The 19,865-nt window shown below is 39.5% G+C and overlaps 2 gene segments (V, D, J or C) and 1 further gene; 2 read left to right on the forward strand and 1 right to left on the reverse strand.

Annotated features, from left to right (window-relative positions):
• Igk (immunoglobulin kappa chain complex) overlaps positions 1-19,865 on the forward strand; it is a 3,171,119-nt gene that overhangs the window by 2,783,782 nt on the left and 367,472 nt on the right.
• Positions 1,459-2,031, reverse strand: Igkv8-19 (immunoglobulin kappa variable 8-19). The segment is given in 2 exon segments: positions 1,459-1,774; positions 1,983-2,031. Coding segments are annotated over 2 exon segments (365 nt in total).
• Igkv8-18 (immunoglobulin kappa variable 8-18) lies at positions 16,460-17,028 on the forward strand. The segment is given in 2 exon segments: positions 16,460-16,508; positions 16,708-17,028. Coding segments are annotated over 2 exon segments (370 nt in total).

Consider the following 19,865-nt stretch of genomic DNA (forward strand, 5'->3'; position numbering starts at 1 on the left):
ATCCAGTAATTCCTCTCCTGGGCATATACCCAGAAGATATTCCAACCTGTAAAAAGGACACATGCTCCACTATGTTCATAGCGCCTTATTTGTAATAGCCAGGAGCTGGAAAGAACCCAGATGTCCCTCAACAGAGGAATGAATACAGAAAATGTGGTATATTTACAAAATGGAGTACTACTCAGGAATTAAAAACAATGAATTCATGAAGTTATTAGGCAAATGGCTGCATCTTGCGAATATCATCCTGAGTGAGGTAACCCAGTCAGAAAAGAACACACATGGTATGCACTCACTGAAAAGCAGATATTATCCCAAAAACTTAGAAAATCCAAGATACAATTTACAAAACACATGAAACTCAAGAAGAAGGAAGACCAAAGTGTGGATACTTCATTCCTTTTTAGAATCTGGAACAAAGTACCCATGGAAGGAGTTACAGAGACAAAGTTCGGAGCTAAGATGAAAGGAAAGACCATCCAGAGATTTCCTCACCAAGGGATCCATGCACCAAACCCAGATACTACTGCGTATACCAGAAATATTTTGCTGACAGGACCCTGACATAGCTCTCTCATGTGAGTCTATGCCAATGTCTGGCAAATACAGAAGTGGATGTCCACAGCCACCTATTGAATGGATCACAGGGCCCCCAATGAAGAAGCTAGAGAAAGTACCCAAGGAGCTAAAGGGGTCTGCAACCCTATAGGAGGAACAATGATATGAACTAACCAGTACCCCCATAGCTGTGTCTCTGGTTGCATAGTAGCAGAAGATGACCTAGTTGGCCATCAATGGGAGAAGAGGTCCTTGGTATTGCAAAGATCATATGCCCCAGTACAGGGGAATACCAGGGCCAGGAAGCAGGAGTAGGTGGGTTAGGGTGCAGGACAGGGAGAGAGAATAGGGGGCTTTAGGGATAGCATTTGAAATGTAAATGAAGAAAATATCTAACAAAAATGAAAAAGGAATGTAAATAGAAGAATCAGAAAAGGAAAAATTCAGAAAAATATGGATATCACTAAGCAAGTAAGAAAAGCCCCTATGTAGTAGAAAAAGCAAGAAACAAATATTTTTTGTATACTCCTAACCAAGACAGTTTCCCAACATCACCACATCAGCACATAGTTGCTTACATTGGATACCAGATATATAGAACTATAAAAAGATCAACTCCTCATATTCAATCAACGAAGTTTGTGATAAATTGTTACAGAATGAAAAGAAAATCAATACTGTGGTATTTTTCTGAATTTTGGTGTATAGAATACTTATACCAAAAACATAAGACGCATGGAAGACATTATTTTATACTGGGCTCTGTAAACATTTTCTTCAGTTTTTCAGGCATGCTAGGTGTCAGGCAGAAGGAGGAAGTGTGCATAGCCAGGGCTGTGTGTGATGTACACTGTTGTTGAGACTCTTAAGGAGGTTTGTGTAGGAGGCTGAAGCACTGTGGGAGGATAACTATAATCATTCTGACAGTAATAAACTGCCAGGTCTTCAGCCTGCACACTGCTGATGGTGAGAGTGAAATCTGTTCCAGATCCACTGCCTGTGAAGCGATCAGGGACCCCAGATTCCCTAGTGGATGCCCAGTAGATCAACAGTTTAGGAGGCTGCCCTGGTTTCTGCTGGTACCAGGTCAAGTAGTTCTTTTGATTTCCACTGTTTAACAGACTCTGACTGGACTTGCAGCTCATAGTGACCTTCTCTCCTGCTGTCACAGTCAGGGAGGATGGAGACTGTGTCATCACAATGTCCCCACAGGTACCTGAAATAATGAATAGACAGTGAAAATGCATAGCTACACTAATATATATGTATTATAATTACAGTTGTAATTTGTCATTTAAATGTCCTTAAAATGTCATAATATCAAAACATTATTGTGTAAGAAATACTATATACTGGCATATATTATAAATTGCTTATTACAAAGATGAAACTTTGAAAAGGTTTTAATACTTTAAATTTCTTACCAGATACCCAGAACAGCAGGGACATGAGGACCTGAGTCTGTGATTCCATCTTGCTCCACCTGCCTTTCAGATGTAGATCAGTCACAATGCAAAGGCCTGGTTTATAAATTCTGAGAAGGTGGGCTGGGCTGGAGGAACCCATGCAAAGCTGACAGAAAATAAATAGCAAATGCCTGGACAATGTGTGAGTGGGTGCCTGGTGTCAATCAAAAGGCAAAAATGTCACCAGAGAAAGCATAAGAAAACACTGAAAATGATTGGCTTCCTCATCACCAACAAAAATCCACTATGTCATCTTAAAGGTTTGGTTAAAATCCAAGACATATTTAAATCAGTTGACTATTTTTGAAACTTTAGGAGAGCTATCTCAGATTAACCATTCTAGAAAACATGATAAAATATGCTGAGAAAAAAATCACAAGAATACAGGAAAGAAACAGAGCAAGAAAAATGTCCTATAAAAAATAGTAATGGATAGGACGGGAAAGAAAAAAATTTTAAAAATGAAGCTAAATTTGTTTATTGTCTCTCATCCTCATATCTACTCTTACAAGGAGAACATGGACAGTGCCTCAGACATTTGGGACCCAACTTCCAAAATAAACATGGGACAGAGATGCAAGAAGAAGCCCAGATTAGCTCTTTGGAAATCCTTGGGGACATTACTTTAAGCATAGGATCAGAGAAGATTTAATCTCAAAGCAAAGGCAAACCCAACAGAAACTAACAATCATGTTTCCCACTGCTTCAGGGAACTTAAAGAGGTTTCTAACTTTGGGAAAATGGCCGAGAATAAAACAAATCAGTTTTCTCCACCTCATCATGCCTGGACACCATCAATACCAAAAAGGTTTATTTCACAAAGGCATGTTCTAGAGAAGTCTAGAAATTAGCAGGATTAAAACTGGCGAAATATGGTCTTGCTCACACTTCAGAAATTCTCCAGAAGGGGGCATACCACCCTAAATCAAGAAATAAATTTACAGAGATAGACCACAACATCTGAGATTTTTCACATCTAAAGGGAAAAAAAATGTTTGCGTGTGTTTCATATCAGTAGCGATAACAGATATGAAAAACCGCCTGCATTCAGATTAGTGAATTATGAGAGTATATATATATATATATGAGGTAAATTATAAATATAGTATTATGTGTAACATACAAGAAACAGAAAAATAAACAAAATATCGTGACAATGAGATTCATATCTGTATTCCAGAATGGAGAGATAAAAGTAATAGATCCATAAGATTACAGCTATCCTAGGGTACAAAATTTCTAGGCCATTCTAATCTATGCATGGAGACAAGATTTCTAGATGTATGTCATTAACCAACTACCTAAGATAGCACTTGGTATTTGATATCCAAAGTGAATTATTCATCTGATATTAATGTGTTAACATTAAACCAGAATATTGTTGAAATTAAATATGCATTTAATCGGTATCCATTTTTCTTCTATTTTACATTAAGTATGTAATGCAAATTATACAGCAATTTTTCAGGTATAAAACACTAAATAATTTGTGATAAGAAATGTTCAGATCTCATTTATAAACTGCTAACATACCAACATAACAGAGAGACGATTTGTGGATTAAGAAAGCTCTGAATTTCTGGTGTTGGCAGACCTGGTTGTCCCTGAGGGCAGCAGGACTCCAGGGATACAGGTAAAGCTGGTAATCTGATGGCAGCAGGCCACTGGGACTGCAAGGAGAGCCGTTTGTCCTGAGTGGCAGCAGGCTTCCAGAGATACAGGCAGAGCTGGTAGTCACTGATGGCTTCAGGTAGTCACTGATAGCTACAGGTCTCTGGATGTCCCAGGTTTCAGCAGGCCTCAAGGATTGCCAATAGAGGTGTGGACCAGTAGAGATAGGAAATAGAGGGCAGGGCAAACCTCACAGCTGCTGGGCTTGCTGGAGGAGAGGGCAGGTCCTGGATGGTAGCAGGACTCCAGAGAAGCAGGCAGAGCTGTGCCTCAGGGCATAAAGAGTAAACAGTATAGGAGCAACTCCCTGCTGTGTTTTTCTGGAGGGGCCACCAGGAAGGGAATTGGATTGGGACTCTCACCTGTTGATCCCTGATGGCTGCAGGCCTCCAGGATTGCAGGCCTCTGTGTGGACCACAAGATGGAGTGCAGCAAGAAAAGATCAACCTTACTGCTGCTGGGTACACTAGAGAACACAGCAGACCTGGGATGGGGAGGGAAATAGGGGGTAGAGGGGAACCTAGCATAATTGTTCTCTGAGAGGCTCCACTCTGCACTGGTCAAAACAGATGAAGAGACAATGTTTAAGGAGTCTTGTGAAAGAGTTAGGGGAAGAGTTGAGGGACCCAGAGGAGACGGAGACTCCATATGACACAGAGCCAACTAACCTGGGTCCTTGAGGGGCTCCCAGAGACTGAACAGACAACCAGACAGCATTCATGGGCTGAACCTAGCACCTTCCTACTCATTCACTGCACATAGCAGATGTGAAGCTTGGTATTCATGTGAATCCCCCAATAACGGGAGCAAGAACTCTCCCTGACTCTGTTGCCTGACTGTGGACTCTCTTCCTCTAACTGGACTGACTGGTCTGGTTTCAGTGGGAACGGATGTGCCCAGTTCTGAAGTGAGTTAATGTGCCAGAGTGGGTTGGTATGATGGGGACCTCCCCTTTCTCAGAGGAGAATGGAGGGGTATATGAGGTAGGAAAGTGTCCAAAGGGGATACTGGGAGGAGAAGGGGGCTGTGATAGGGATGAAACTTGAATTAATGAATGAATGAATGAACAAAATATTTCCCAATATCAAACTGAAGAATATACCAGATGAACAACAATCCCCATCAGTGTCTAATAAGTTGTCATATGATTTCAATCCTCGTTAAACCTAATACTTCACTTTGTGACAACCCAGTGAGCTCAGACTGTGCTCCCATGTCTTTTATGGCTGCTCATTCAGATTGGACAGATGGAGACAGGGGTCTGACAAATACAAAGATGCCTGCAGTTAAACATGGGCTTATCACAGAATATAAGGAGAGAGCATAGGGGCTTGGGAGGTAAAATTTCCATGTTCTTTTGTGTATAATCACAAAAGCCTGACAACCTTATTTACTGCTTTTCCCACAAATATGGTCTCCACAATATGTCCTGGTGCATTTGATTCCTTGGGCTGTCGTTTAAAATGCACTACAATTCAACTGACTCAAAATAACACAGATGAACTTCCTCCAGCCTTTGGAGCCAGGAAGTCTGAAGTTGATTACCTTGAGCTCCTGGGACACGGTAGCCTCTTCCATGGATCCACCATGCCTGGAGGCCTAGGAAAAGTCAGTCAGTCTGAGATGCAAAATATCCTGAGTCAATATAAGGCTGAACTTGGCTTTGCTATTGAATCACATATATTTTACTCTCTGGATGAATGTTTGTGGCTACCCAATATCAGTGACAGAAAATATACATGGAAGGATTTTCTATAATTCATCTAAAACATTAACATAATATTGTTTTGGGTAAGATATACAAGATAGGGTACACTCAGAATTACAGCACATAAGATGCTAACACATAAAAATTTCCATGGATTCAAGGCAGCTTGGGCTACTAAGCAAGATTTAAGCTAGCCTGTGATACATTAAAAGATTCCATATTTAAAAATAAACAAATAAAACTAGTTCATTCTGAATTACTGCTTTTTAAAAATATATTATTTAGATGTCTCAGTGATTACTAGCACCTGCTGCTCTTGCATAGGAATCCATTTGTTTCTCAGCTCCCATATCTGGAGCCTCACTGCCACCACTAACTCCAGTCCCAAAGGAACCAGTGTCCTCTTATGGCCCATGTAGTAAGTAACCCACACATATTTAGCATATACACAAAGACATACACATAGACATAATTAAAAAATTTACATCTTCAAAAACTTCTTGATTATACATATGATATAAATACAAAGATATATAAACATTTATTTATGTGTTATGCAGAAATATCTCATGAATGTGAAGTTAATGTTGATTCCTTTTAAGTGAAAATAAATTGTTCATACACTATTTTCTGATCATGGTTTCTTCTCTTCAGCTCCTCTCACATCCTTCTCACCTTCCCATTCCAACCATCCACTTCCATTTCCATGCCTTCTTTCTCTCTCTCTTTAGAAAAAAAAAAGACCAGTATATATATATATGTGTGTGTGTGTGTGTGTGTGTGTAATATATATATATGGAATATATATATATATATATATATATATATATATATATATATATATATGTATGTATATATATTCCACATATAAATTTATTAAAGAAAGAAAAAGCAAGAGAAACACACTAAACATAAAACACAAAATCAGAAACCTTAACATGTAAATGAACACCAGTAATGTAAAAAATGCTAAAATAAAGGAATATAAGCAAAAAATATCAACAAAAATACCACTCAGTGGTGTGTACAACTGCAGAGAGATGACACTGAAGAAAATTAATTTCTACTTTGGGAGTGGTTGCTGCTTGGCAATAGTTTCTTGGTTAGGGAGGAAAGCTCTTGTCTATTTCCTCCTCTTACCACAAGGACCCCATTTAACTTAGACCTGTGCTAGACCTCTACATACTACCACAATCTCTGTTAGTTCACATGAGCACCATTCCTGTTGTGACTGGAAGACACTGTTTCCTTGCTGCCATCTATCCCCCCTGGCTCTCACAATCATTCCATCTCCTCTTCCTTAAAGATCCTTGAGCTCTCAGGAACATGTTTGATGAAGACATTCCTTTTAAACTTGAGTGTTCCAAGGTCCCTCATTCTCTATGCCTTGTCCACTTGTGAGTCTCTGTATTTCTTCACATCCACTGCAGGAAGAAGCTCCGCTAATGATGGGTGAGCAGGATACTGCAGGATGTCATTAGGAGTCATTTACTTCCTGTGTTCCTTAGGCAGAACAATAGTATCTGGGGATACAAAAGTTTCCCCAAGGTCCATGGACTATCTGGTCTTAGGTTCTTGGCTAGCAGAAGAATGTCAGGCATGGGAGGAATCTCATGGTATGGACCTTAAAGTCATAAATTGAAGTTACTGCTACAGTCACTCAAGTCACAGGATTTATACTACCTTGGTAGATACCCCTGAGGTAGAAGGCAGAGTACCTTTCAGCACCATGAACACTAGCCAATAGGAGTAAACATTGCAGTTAGACACCACTCAATTTCTCTATGTACATATATACATATATGCAGATTTGTGTATATGCATATACACACATATACAAATATATGTAAAGGTGCTAGTTTAATGAAAAGGGGTAAATATGCAATGAGAACTGCTGGCACAATGGTCACAATGAGTTCCTGATTTTACAGAATATATTTTAGCCAATGTTGTATTGACACACAAAAAAATGAACAAACTGTTTCATTTCTGCTCCAGATGAATTTTAAAGATGTTTTCCTCATTCTTATCTGAAATAAACACAATGATACTAATTGTGATGCCTAGAACCGAAAACCAGTTCCTGAGTCTTTGGCTATTATGGTTATGGGCCATAAGGGAGAACCTACCATTACTCTTTCTGTCTGTTATTGGTTTTGTTTTCAGAATGAGCATGGCATGAAACTGCTTTCTAAAGCCTTGTACTAAAAACAATCAAATGATACTATTCTAAGTATTCATCCTAGGATCCTCTTTCTGCTCTAGATAGTGGTTAAAGAAAAAAGCCTACAATTGGTCAAAGTGCAGAGAATATTTGACTGTGGAGTGGTCGTCTATAAAAAAGATATCTCACTCCCCATAGATAAGAGGTCATCATGGAAGGAAAAAGAACGTTAGATACAGATATTATGGGGAGTGAAATAGTGTCTTCTGGATATAACATGGCCATTGCACCTATGAGCAAACTACAACCACAATTACTTGAACAATATTTGTCTCTTTACCAAACATGTGTCCTTATCCCTCCTGGAAGGTCTGTTAGTAACTAATGAGTGCCTGGAATTACACTGAGTCACTTCCTTAAGTGGTATAATCATTTTTCAGAAAGTAATTAATACTTATGAAACAATCATAATTCTGAATTGACCATATAGTTGGTCACAAAACAGGCCTCAACAGATACAAAAATATTGAAATTGTCCCATGCATCCTATCAGACCACCATGGCCTAAGGCTGATCTTCAATAACAACATAAATAATGGAAAGCCCACATTCACGTGGAAACTGAGCAACACTCTTCTCAATGATACCTTGGTCAAGGAAGGAATAAAGAAAGAGAATAAAGACTTTTTAGAGTTTAATGAAAATAAAGCCACAACATACCCAAACCTATGGGACACAATGAAAGCATTTCTAAGAGGGAAACTCATAGCTCTAAGTGCCTCCAAGAAGAAACTGGAGAGAGCACACACTAGCAGCTTGACAACACATCCAAAAGCTCTGGAAAAATGGAAGAAAATTCACCCAAGAGGAGTAGACAGCAGGAAATAATCAAACTCAGGGGTGAAATCAACCAAGTGGAAACAAGAAGAACTATTCAAAGAATTAACCAAACAAGGAGTTGGTTCTTTGAGAAAATCAACAAGATAGATAAACCCTTAGCTAGACTCACTAGAGGGGACAGGGACAAAATCCTAATTAACAAAATCAGAAATGAAAAGGGAGACATAACAACAGATCCTGAAGAAATCCAAAACACCATCAGATCCTTCTACAAAAGGCTATACTCAACAAAACTGGAAAACCTGGACGAAATGGACAAATTTCTAGACAGATACCAGGTACCAAAGTTGAATCAGGATCAAGTTGACCATCTAAACAGTCCCATATACCCTAAAGAAACAGGAGCAGTCATTAATAGTCTCCCAGCCAAAAAGAGCCCACACCAGTCGGGTTTAGTGCAGAGTTCTATCAGACCTTCAAAGAAGATCTAATTCCAGTTCTGCATAAACTATTTCACAAAATAGAAGTAGAAGGTACTCTACCCAACTCATTTTATGAAGCCACAATTACTCTGATACCTAAACCACAGAAAGATCCAACAAAGATAGTGAACTTCAGACCAATTTCTCTTATGAATATCGATGCAAAAATCCTCAATAAAATTCTCACTAACCGAATCCAAGAACACATTAAAGCAATCATCCATCCTGACCAAGTAGGTTTTATTCCAGGGATGCAGGGATGGTTTAATATAGGAAAATCCATCAATGTATTCCATTATATAAACAAACTCAAAGACAAAAACCACATGATCATCTCGTTAGATCCAGAGAAAGCATTTGACAAGATCCAACAACCATTCATGATAAAAGTCTTGGAAAGATCAGGAATTCAAGGTCAATACCTGAACATGATAAAAGCAATCTACAGCAAACCAGTAGCCAACATCAAAGTAAATGGTGAGAAGCTGGAAGCAATCCCACTAAAATCAGGGACTAGACAAGGCTGCCCACTTTCTCCCTACCTCTTCAACATAGTACTTGAAGTATTAGCCAGAGCAATGAGACAACAAAAGGAGATCAAGGGGATACAAATTGGAAAGGAGGAAGTCAAAATATCACTTTTTGCAGATGATATGATAGTATATATAAGTGACACTAAAAATACCACCAGAGAACTCCTAAACCTGATAAACAGCTTCGGTGAAGTAGCTGGATATAAAATTAACTCAAACAAGTCAATGGCCTTTCTCTACACAAAGAATAAACAGGCTGAGAAAGTAATTAGGGAAATAACACCCTTCTCAATAGTCACAAATAATATAAAATATCTTGGCGTGACTCTAACTAAGGAAGTGAAAGATCTGTATGATAAAAACTTCAAGTCTCTGAAGACAGAAATTAAAGAAGATCTCAGAAGATGGAAAGATCTTCCATGCTCATGGATTGGCAGGATCAACATTGTAAAAATGGCTAACTTTCCAAAAGCAATCTACAGATTCAATGCAATCCCCATCAAAACTTCAACTCAATTCTTCAACGAATTAGAAAGAGCAATCTGCAAATTCATCTGCAATAACAAAAAAACCTAGGATAGCAAAAACTCTTCTCAAGGACAAAAGTACCTCTGGTGGAATCACCATGCCTGACCTAAAGCTTTACTACAGAGCATTTGTGATAAAAACTGCATGGTACTGGTATAGTGACAGACAAGTAGTCCAATGGAATAGAATTGAAGACCCAGAAATGAACCCACACACCTATGGTCACTTGATCTTCGACAAGGGAGCTAAAACCATCCAGTGGAAGAAAGACAGCATTTTCAACAAATGGTGCTGGCACAACTGGTTGTTATCATGTAGAAGTATGCGAATCGATCCATTCCTACCTCCTTGTACTAAGATCAAATCTAAGTGGATCAAGGAACTCCACATAAAACCAGAGACACTGAAACATATAGAGGAGAATGTGTGGAAAAGCCTCGAATATATGGGCGCGGGGGAAAAATTCCTGAATAGAACAGCAATGGCTTGTGTTGTAAGATCGAGGATTGACAAATGGGACCTCATGAAACTGCAAAGCTTCTGCAAGGCAAAAGACACAATCAATAAGACAAAAAGGCCACCAACAGATTGGGAAAGGATCTTTACCTATCTTAAATCAGATAGGGGACTAATATCCAATATATATAAAGAACTCAAGAGGACGGACTCTAGAAAATCAAACAACCCCCTTAAAAGATGGGGCTCAGAGCTAAAGAAAGAGTCCTCATCCGAGGAATACTGAATGGCTGAGAAGCACCTGAAAAAATGTTCAACATCCTTAATCATCAGAGAAATGCAAATCAAAACAACCCTGAGATTCCCATCTCACACCAGTCAGAATGGCTAAGATCAAAAATTCAGGTGACAGCAGATGCTGATGAGGATGTGGAGAAAGAGGAACACTCCTCCATTGTTGGTGGGATTGCAAGCTTGTACAACCACTCTGGAAATCAGTCTGGTGGTTCCTCAGAAAACTGGACATAGTACTACCGGAGGAACCAGCAATACCTCTCCTGGGCATATATCCAGAAGATGCCCCAACTGGTAAGAAGGACACATGCTCCACTATGTTCATAGCAGCCTTATTTATAATAGCCAGAAGTTGGAAAGAACCCAGATGCCCCTCAACAGAGGAATGGATACAAAAAAATTTGGTATATTTACACAATGGAGTACAACTCAGCTATTAAATAGAATGAATTTTTGAAATTCCTAGGCAAATGGATGGACCTGGAGGGCATCATCCTGAGTGAAGTAACCCAATCAGAAAGGAACTCACACAATATGTACTCACTGATAAGTGGATAATAGCCCAGAAACTTAGGATACCCAAGATATAAGATACAATTTGCAATACACATGAAACTCAAGAAGAACGAAGACCAAAGTTTGGACACTTAGCCCCTTCTTAGAAATGGGAACAAAATACCCATGGAAGGAGTTACAGAGACAAAATTTGAAGCTGTGATAAAAGGATGGACCATCTAGTGATTGTCATATCCAGGGATCCATCCCATAATCAGATTTCAAACGCTGACACCATTGCATACACTAGCAAGATTTTGCTGAAAGGACCCAGATATAGATATCTTTTGTGAGACTATGCTGGGGCCTAGGAAACACAGAAGTTGATGCTCACAGTCAGCTATTGGATGGATCACAGGGCCCCCAATGGAGGAGTTAGAGAAAGTACCCAAGGAGCTAAAGGGAACTGCAACCCTATATGTGGAACAACAATATGAACTATCTAGTAACCTGGAGCTCTTTTCTCTAGCTGCATATGTATCAATAGATAGCCTAGTAGGCCTTCACTGGAAAGAGAGGCCCATTGGATTTGCAAACTTTATATGCCCCAGTACAGGGGAACGCCAGGGCCAAAAAGGGGGAGTGGGGGGTAGGGGAGTGTGGGGGGGAGGGTGTGGGGGACTTTTGGGATAGCATTGGAAATGTAATTGAGGAAAATATATAATAATAAATAAATAAATAAATAAATAAATAAATAAATAAATAAATAAATAAATAAAAAGAATGAGAGACCTTGGGACATTCAGGTTTAAAAGGAATGTCTTCACCAAACACCTCCCTGAGAGCTCAGGGGTCTTTGAGGAAGAGGAGATGGAATGATTATGAGAGCCAGAGGGGATGGATGACAGCAAGGAAACAGTGTCTTCCAGACACAACAAGAATGATGCACATGTGAACTAACAGAGATTGTGGTAGCATGTAGCCCAAGCTGCCCTTAACCCATGGAAGTTTCCATGTTTCAGCATCGAAGCACTTCAATTCCAAGTGCAATCTACCTTTTGTGTCTTACCAAATGTAATATGTAAATACTTTATCTGAATTATAAAGTCCTCTCATATCTATATTTTCTGTCACAGATATTGGGTAGCCACTGTGATTCTTCTCAAGAATAAAAGATATGTGATTCAACAACAAAGCCTAGTTAACCTTGTATTAACTCAGTATATTTTGCACATGACACTGAATTTACCTAGGCCTGTAGGCATGGTGGATCCATGGAAGAGGCTGCTGTGTCCCAGGAACTCAAGATAATCAACTTCAGACTTCCTGGTTCCAAAGGCTGGAGGAAGTTCATCTGTGTTATTTTGAGTCAGTTGGATTGTAGTGCATTTTAAAAGACAGCCCAAGGAATCAAATGCACCAGGACATATTGTGGAGACCATATTTGTGGGAAAAGCAGTAAATAAGGTTGTCAGGCTTTTGTGATTATACACAAAAGAACATGGAAATTTTACCTCCCAAGCCCCTATGCTCTCTCCTTATATTCTGTGATAAGCCCATATTTAACTGCAGGCATCTTTGTATTTGTCAGACCCCTGTCTCCATCTGTTGAATTTGAATGAGCATTAGTAAATGACATGAGAGCATGGTCTGAGCTCACCACAGCTGTCACAAAGCAAGATTTTGCTGAAATGATCCTGATATAGCTGTCTCTTGTGAGGCTATGCCAGGGCCTAGCAAACACAGAAGTATAAGCTCACAGTCAGCTATTGGATGGATCACAGAGACCCCAATGGAGGAGCTAGAGAAAGTACCCAAGGAGCTAAAGGGGTCTGCAACTCTATAGGTGGAACAACAATATGAATTAACCAGAACCTCCCCCCCCCCCGAGCTCATATCTCTAGCTGCATATGTATCAGAAGATGGCCTAGACGGCCATCATTGCAAAGAGAGGCCCCTTGGTCTTGCAAACTTTATATGCCTTAGTACAGGAGAACACCAGGGCTAAGAAGTAATAGTGGGTGGATAGGGGAGTGGGGGGGAGGGTATGGGGGACTTTTGGGATAGCATTGGAAATTTAGATGAAGAAAATTCCTAATAAAAAGAAAAGTTTAGCAAAGATCTTCATTATTTGTTTTAGAAACTGATGGTGATTCTTGCTCATCTGGTATATTCTTCGGTTTATTTTGGAAACTATTTTGTTAGTTAACTAACTGATTAACTAATTCAATTTACATTCCAATCTCAGACTGCTTTCCTCCCAGTGTCCATCTTACTCAGCTCTTCTTCCATATACCCCTCCCTTTTTCCTCTGGAGGAGGTCCCCAGCACACCCTGGGTACCAATCCACTATGGCACATCAAGTCACATACTCTCCCACTGAGCCCAGTCAAGGCAGGCTAGTTAGGGGAACAAGTTTCACAGTCAAGCAACAGAATCAGAGAGAGTGTTGTTCCAGTTGTTGGGGGACTCACATGAATACCAAGCTGCACATCTGCTACATATGTGTGGGGGATGGTTGGGAAGACTCTAGATTCAGCCCATTAATATGGTTTGGTTGGTTATTCAGTCTCTGGGAGCCCCCCTCAAGGGCCCAGGTTATTTGAGTCTGTTGGTCTTCTAATGGAGTTCCCATCCTCTCTGGGTCTCTCAGTCCTTCTCCTAACTTGTTCACAAGACTCCTTGAACTCTGATGTTTGGATGTAGGTCTCTGCATTTGTTTTGGTCAGATGATGGGTGGAGACTCTTAGAAAGCAGTTATGCTAGGCTCCCCTCCACCCCCTATTCTAGTCCCCATCCCCTGTCTGCTGGCTTCTCCAGTATGCCTAGCAGCTGTGATGTGTGTCCTTTCCCTGCTATGCTCAATCTTCCGGTACACACATCCACCTGCAAAAATGGAGTCCTACAGCCATCAGGGACCACAAATTGACACTCCTAAACCCATTTCCTGCCTGTTGGCCTTTCCAGAAAAACCCAGCAGTGAGTTCCTCCTATCCCCTCTGTACTTCATGTCCTAGCCCACAGCTCTGCCTGCTTCCCTGGAGTCCTGCTGACACCCAGGACATCCAGGTGAGATTCTCATGCGCCAGTCACCTGTCCTCTTCTCCAACAAGCCCAACAACTGTGAGGTCAGCCCTGTCCTCTTTGTTTCATCTTCTGGTCCATACCTCTACCAGCAATCCCAGAGGTCTACAGCCATCATGGACTACCAGCTTTGTTTCCATTCCTGGAGGCCTGCTGCAAACAGGACAACCAGAAGCCTGAAGTCATTAGTGATGACCAGCTCTGCCTATATCCCTGGAAGCCTGCTGCCATTCAGGACAGCCAGCTTTACTTGCAATCCCAGTGGACTGCTGCCACCAGGAGAGTTTACCAACTTTACCTTTATCCCTGAATGCCTGAGGGATTATCAGGCCTACCAACACCAAAGACTGGACCTTTCTTTTTTTATTGGATATTATATTTATTTAAAAGTCAAATGTAATCTATCCCCTCAGAAACCCCCTATCCCATACCCCTCCCCCTGCTTCTATGAGAGTGCTCATAGCCTTCACAGGACCAATTGCTCCTCCTCCCATTGATGCCCAACAAGGCCATTCTCTGCTACATATGCAGCTAGAGCCATGGGTCACTCCGTGTGTATACTTTGGTGGTGGTTTTAGTCCCTGGGAGCTCTGGGGGAATCTAGTGGTTTGATATTGTTCTTCCTATGGGGTTTCAAACCCCTTTAGCTAATTGGGGGCTTTCTTAATCCACAAACTGTCTCTCTGTTATATTGGTATGTTAGTGGTTTATAAATGAGATCTGAACATGCTTATCACAAATCATTTAATCTTTTATACCTGGAAAGTTGCTCTATAAAATTATATATTTAGTACAAAATAGAAGAAAAATGCATGTTGATTAAAAGCATATTTCATTTCAATAATATTCTGGTTTAATGTTAGTACATTAAAATCAGACGAATAATTCACTTTGGATATCAATGCCATGAGGTGTCTTGTAGTCAGTTGATTAATGATATATATCTGGAAATCTGACCTCCACGCAGAGATTAGACTGGCCTAGAATTTATGTACCCAAAGCTGGCTGTAATCTCATGGATCTCCTGCTTCTGTCTCTCCAGATCAGGGATACAGATATGAATCTCACTCTGTTGTGATATTTTGTTTACTTTTCTGTTTCTAGTACTCTACATGTAATACTGTATTTATGATTCATCTCATATATACTCTCATAATTCACTAACCTGAATTCAGGTGGTTATTTCATCTCTGTTATTGCTATTGATTTTCCTTCACAATCAAACATTTTTTTTTCCCTTTAGATATGAACAATCTCTGATGTTGTGGTCTACTTGTCTCATTCATTACTTGATTTAGAGTGGCTGTGCCCCCTTCTGGAGAATTTTTGAAGTGTGAGCAAGACCATATTTAGCCAGTTTTAATCCTTCTAATTTCTAGATTTCTCTAGAATATACCTCTGTGGAATAATATCTTTTGGTAGTGCTGGTGTTCAGGCATAATGAGGTGAAGAAACCTGGTTTGTTTTATGCGCCATTTCCTAACTGATAACCCTCTTTAAGCTCCCTGAAGTTGTGAGAAACATGATAGTTAGTTTCCGTTGGGTGTGCCTTTGAGATTAATGCTTCACTGATTCTAGGAAACGTTTCCCCAGGATTTCCACAGACCTAATATGGGCTTCTATTTTCATCTCTTTCCCACGTTTATTTTGGAAGTTGGGGCCCAAATGTCTGTTCATGTTCTCATTATAAGAGTGAATTTGGAAATGGGAGAAAATGAACAAATTTAACTTCAATATACGTGGACTCTCTTCTTTCCCTTCCTATCCATTATTATCTTTTATCTGACATTTTTCTTACTCGGCTTCCTTCTTGTATTCTTCTGATTTTTCTCAGCATATCTTATCTAGAATTGTCAATCTAAGATAGCTTTCCTAAAATTTCTACAAATGTCACCTGATTTAAATATGTCTTATTTAACCCAAACCTATTAGATTCCACAGTAAATTGATGTTGGAGATGAGAAAGACAAACACTTTCAGTGTCTTCTTATGCTCTCTCTGATGCCATTTTTGCCTGTTGATTGACTCCAAGCACTCACACGGACACTGACCAGGCATTTGCTTTTGTACTGTCTGTCTACTTTGCATGGGTTCCTCCAGCCCAGCCTAGCTACTCAGAATTTATAAACCAGGCCTTTGCATTATGACTGAACTGCATCAGTCAGGCAGGGGGGAGAAAGATGGAATCACAGACCCATGTCCTCATGTTCTTGCTGCTTTGGGTATCTGGTAAGAAATTTAAAGTATTAAAACCTTTTCAAAGTTTCATCTTTGTAATAAGGAATTTGCAGTTTTTGCCAGTGTGTGATATTTCTTGCAAATAATGTTCTGACATTATGACATTATAAGGTCATTTAAATGAAAAATTTCATCTGTTATTATAATCTATGTGTATGTATGCATTTTCACTGTCTACTCACTATTGTAGATACCTGTGGGGACATTGTGATGACCCAGTCTCCATCCTCCCTGGCTGTGACAGCAGGAGAGAAGGTCACTATGAGATGCAAGTCCAGTCAGAGTCTTTTGTGGAGTGTAAACCAAAATAACTACTTATCCTGGTACCAGCAGAAACAAGGGCAGCCTCCTAAACTGCTTATCTATGGGGCATCCATTAGAGAATCTTGGGTCCCTGATCGATTCACAGGAAGTGGATCTGGGACAGACTTCACTCTCACCATTAGCAATGTGCATGCTGAAGACCTAGCAGTTTATTACTGTCAGCACAATCATGGCAGCTTTCTCCCCCCACAGAGCTTCAGCTGCCTACACAAACCTCCTTGAGAGTTTAAACAGCTGTGTACACCACACACAGTCCTGGGCATGCCCACTTCCCCTGTCTGCCTGAGACCTAGCATGCCTGAAAAACTGACAAGTTTACAGAACCCAATAAAACGGCATCTGTTCAATGTCACTTATGTCCTTTGGTATAAATACTCTAAGTACCAAAATGCAGAGGAAAAAAAAACAGTGTTATTTTTCTATTCCTTCTGTAACCATTTACCACAAACTATGTTGATTAAATATGAGGAATTTATCTTTTTATAGTTCTATAAATCTTGTATCTAAGGTAAAACCCTATGGGCTGATGTAGTGATGTTGGTAAACTTTATTTTGATTAGGAGTGTGTAGAAAAAAAATTGTTTCTTGCATTTTCTAGTTCCTAGGAGGTTTTGTTACTTCCTTAATGGTATCCATCTTTTTCTGACTCTTCTTTTCCTTTTCTGACTCTCTTATTTGTATTCCTTTTATGTAATTAGTTCTCTTTATGTACATGTGCATCTCTCTCTCTCCCTCTCTCTCTCTCTGTGTGTGTGTGTGTGTACATGTAGATGAATATGTGCAATGCTATTTTTGTGGAGGTCAGAAGATAACTAGGAGTTGATTCTGGTTTTTCCAATAGCTTTTGAGGTCTTACTCTGAGACTCAGCTTGGTGGCAAGTGTCTTTGTCCTTGGTGCAACGTTGCTGCTTCTTAAACTTCTTTCTTGTTATGTACACATTTTACACAATTTCATAACAGAATATCTTTCAAGTACATATATTTTGACAATATCTACTAACTTTACCCATTTCCATTTTCTCTTCTTGTAGTGGAACTATAATTGACCTACCAGCAACACAAATATTGATGCAGAGGCTTTTTAATATTTTTTTCTGGACGGTCTCCCAGCTACACGAACTTGACTAGTCCTGGTACTAAGTCTCTCTACATGGCCAGCTCTAACTTTGTTCTTGGCTTTGGTTCATCTATTCACATCTGTGTCCATTGTCTGAATCTATCACATGTCTCTTCTTCTAGCATTCCTCTCTCTGCCCAGAAGTTTGACCTTCCACTTCCTGTCTGGCTATGGGGTTTTAGCTATTTGCTGTAGGCAATTAGTTACATTTTTGATTGCCTTAGGAAGGTAGGGAAAAATGAATATTTACAAAATAGCAAACCCACAGATGGGCAATTGAAATGACAATACAAGAGTCCTGCCAGAAGCATTTAGCTCTCTTCTTGTTACATAGTTAACAACTGAACACACAGAGATACACTTCCACACTATATACCCCAACATCTTGTTATTTTTTCTTTCTAGTCTCACCCCCTCTCTCTTTGTCTTATTCTCTGTTTCTCCTCTTTCTATCTTAAACACACACACATATGTGTCAGTGTGTATGCACATACATACATATGTACACATAGATAAACACAGTCACTTGTATACACAAATAAATGCCACATACATATATGCACATACACACATGTATTCACATACACGAAGGAACACATTCAGAGATACACACTTATACATATATATCCGCATGAACTTTACATAAAACATATTTAGGAACCACAAAGGAGAGAATTTATGATATCTGTTGCCCTTGTTTCTGGGGCCACATATGACTTTGAAATATTTTTATCTGTTTTTGTTTTGTTTTGTTTTGTTTTGTTTTGCCTGTAGAGCCTGAGATACTAGGTTCTCCCATCACGAACATGAGCCAGTGGGACAAATGCTCTTTCTTCAGAATATCTTGTCGGTCTAGCATTGAATTTTGGAGTAGAGTAAGGGATGACTGTGTTATTCACAATGATCTGTGTTTCTGCTCATGTCTGTTATAACCTTAGCTCCTAAGGACATTTGTATATTTGGGGTGAAGGCTATTCAGTAGTGTAAATTCTTCTTGAAACCAAGAGGAAGTCATATCCCTTAATTCATGAATAAGATCCCAGTTGCTTTGTCTTCTTGCTAAGGATCACAACATGAAAAGAACTGTTGCCTGAAAACTTTGATATTATTGAGATTTGAAAATGTTCCAAAAACCTCTCAAATTATTTATAGTAGAGTATCTATAGAGCACTTGTATTTATCTTACAGTTTTAAAAAAAAATTGGACCTCCAAGATCTCTAAAACACTGGATCACCAAACAGGCAGCATACACCAGCTGAAATGAGGCCTTCAAAACACATTTGCAGGAGAGAACTTCTGGGCCTGTGTTCATTCAGAAATGATGCACCTAACCCTCAAGAGACTGAAGGCCAAAATAGAACACCCCTTCATGATAAAAGTCTTGGAAATATCATGAATTCAAGGCCCATACCTAAACATAATAAAAGCAATATACAGCAAGCAAGTACCAACTAAAATCAAGGACTAGACAAGACTGTCTACTCTCTCCCTACCTATTCATTATAGTACTCAAAGTCCTAGCCACAGTAATTAGATAACAAAAGTAGCTGAAAGGGATACAAATTGGAAAGGAAGAAGTCAAAATTTCACTATTTGCAGATGATATATTACATATAAGTGAACCTAAAAATTCCACCAGAGACCTCCTAAACCTGATAAAAACTTTAGTGCAGTAGCTGGATATAAAATTAATCCAAAAAACTCAGTGGCCATTCTCTACACAAAGGATAAACAGGCTGAGAAAGAAATTAGGGAAAAAACACCCTTCACAATAGTCACATATAATGTAAAATACGTTGGTGTGACTCTAAGGAAGTGAAAGATCTGAATAATAACTAAGGAAGTAAAAGATCTGTATGATAAGAACTTCAAGTCTCTGAAGAAAGAAATTGAAGAAGATCTCAGA

The sequence above is a fragment of the Mus musculus genome, chromosome 6 (genome assembly GCF_000001635.26).
Source record: "Mus musculus strain C57BL/6J chromosome 6, GRCm38.p6 C57BL/6J".
In the NCBI taxonomy this organism is placed as follows: domain Eukaryota; kingdom Metazoa; phylum Chordata; class Mammalia; order Rodentia; family Muridae; genus Mus; species Mus musculus.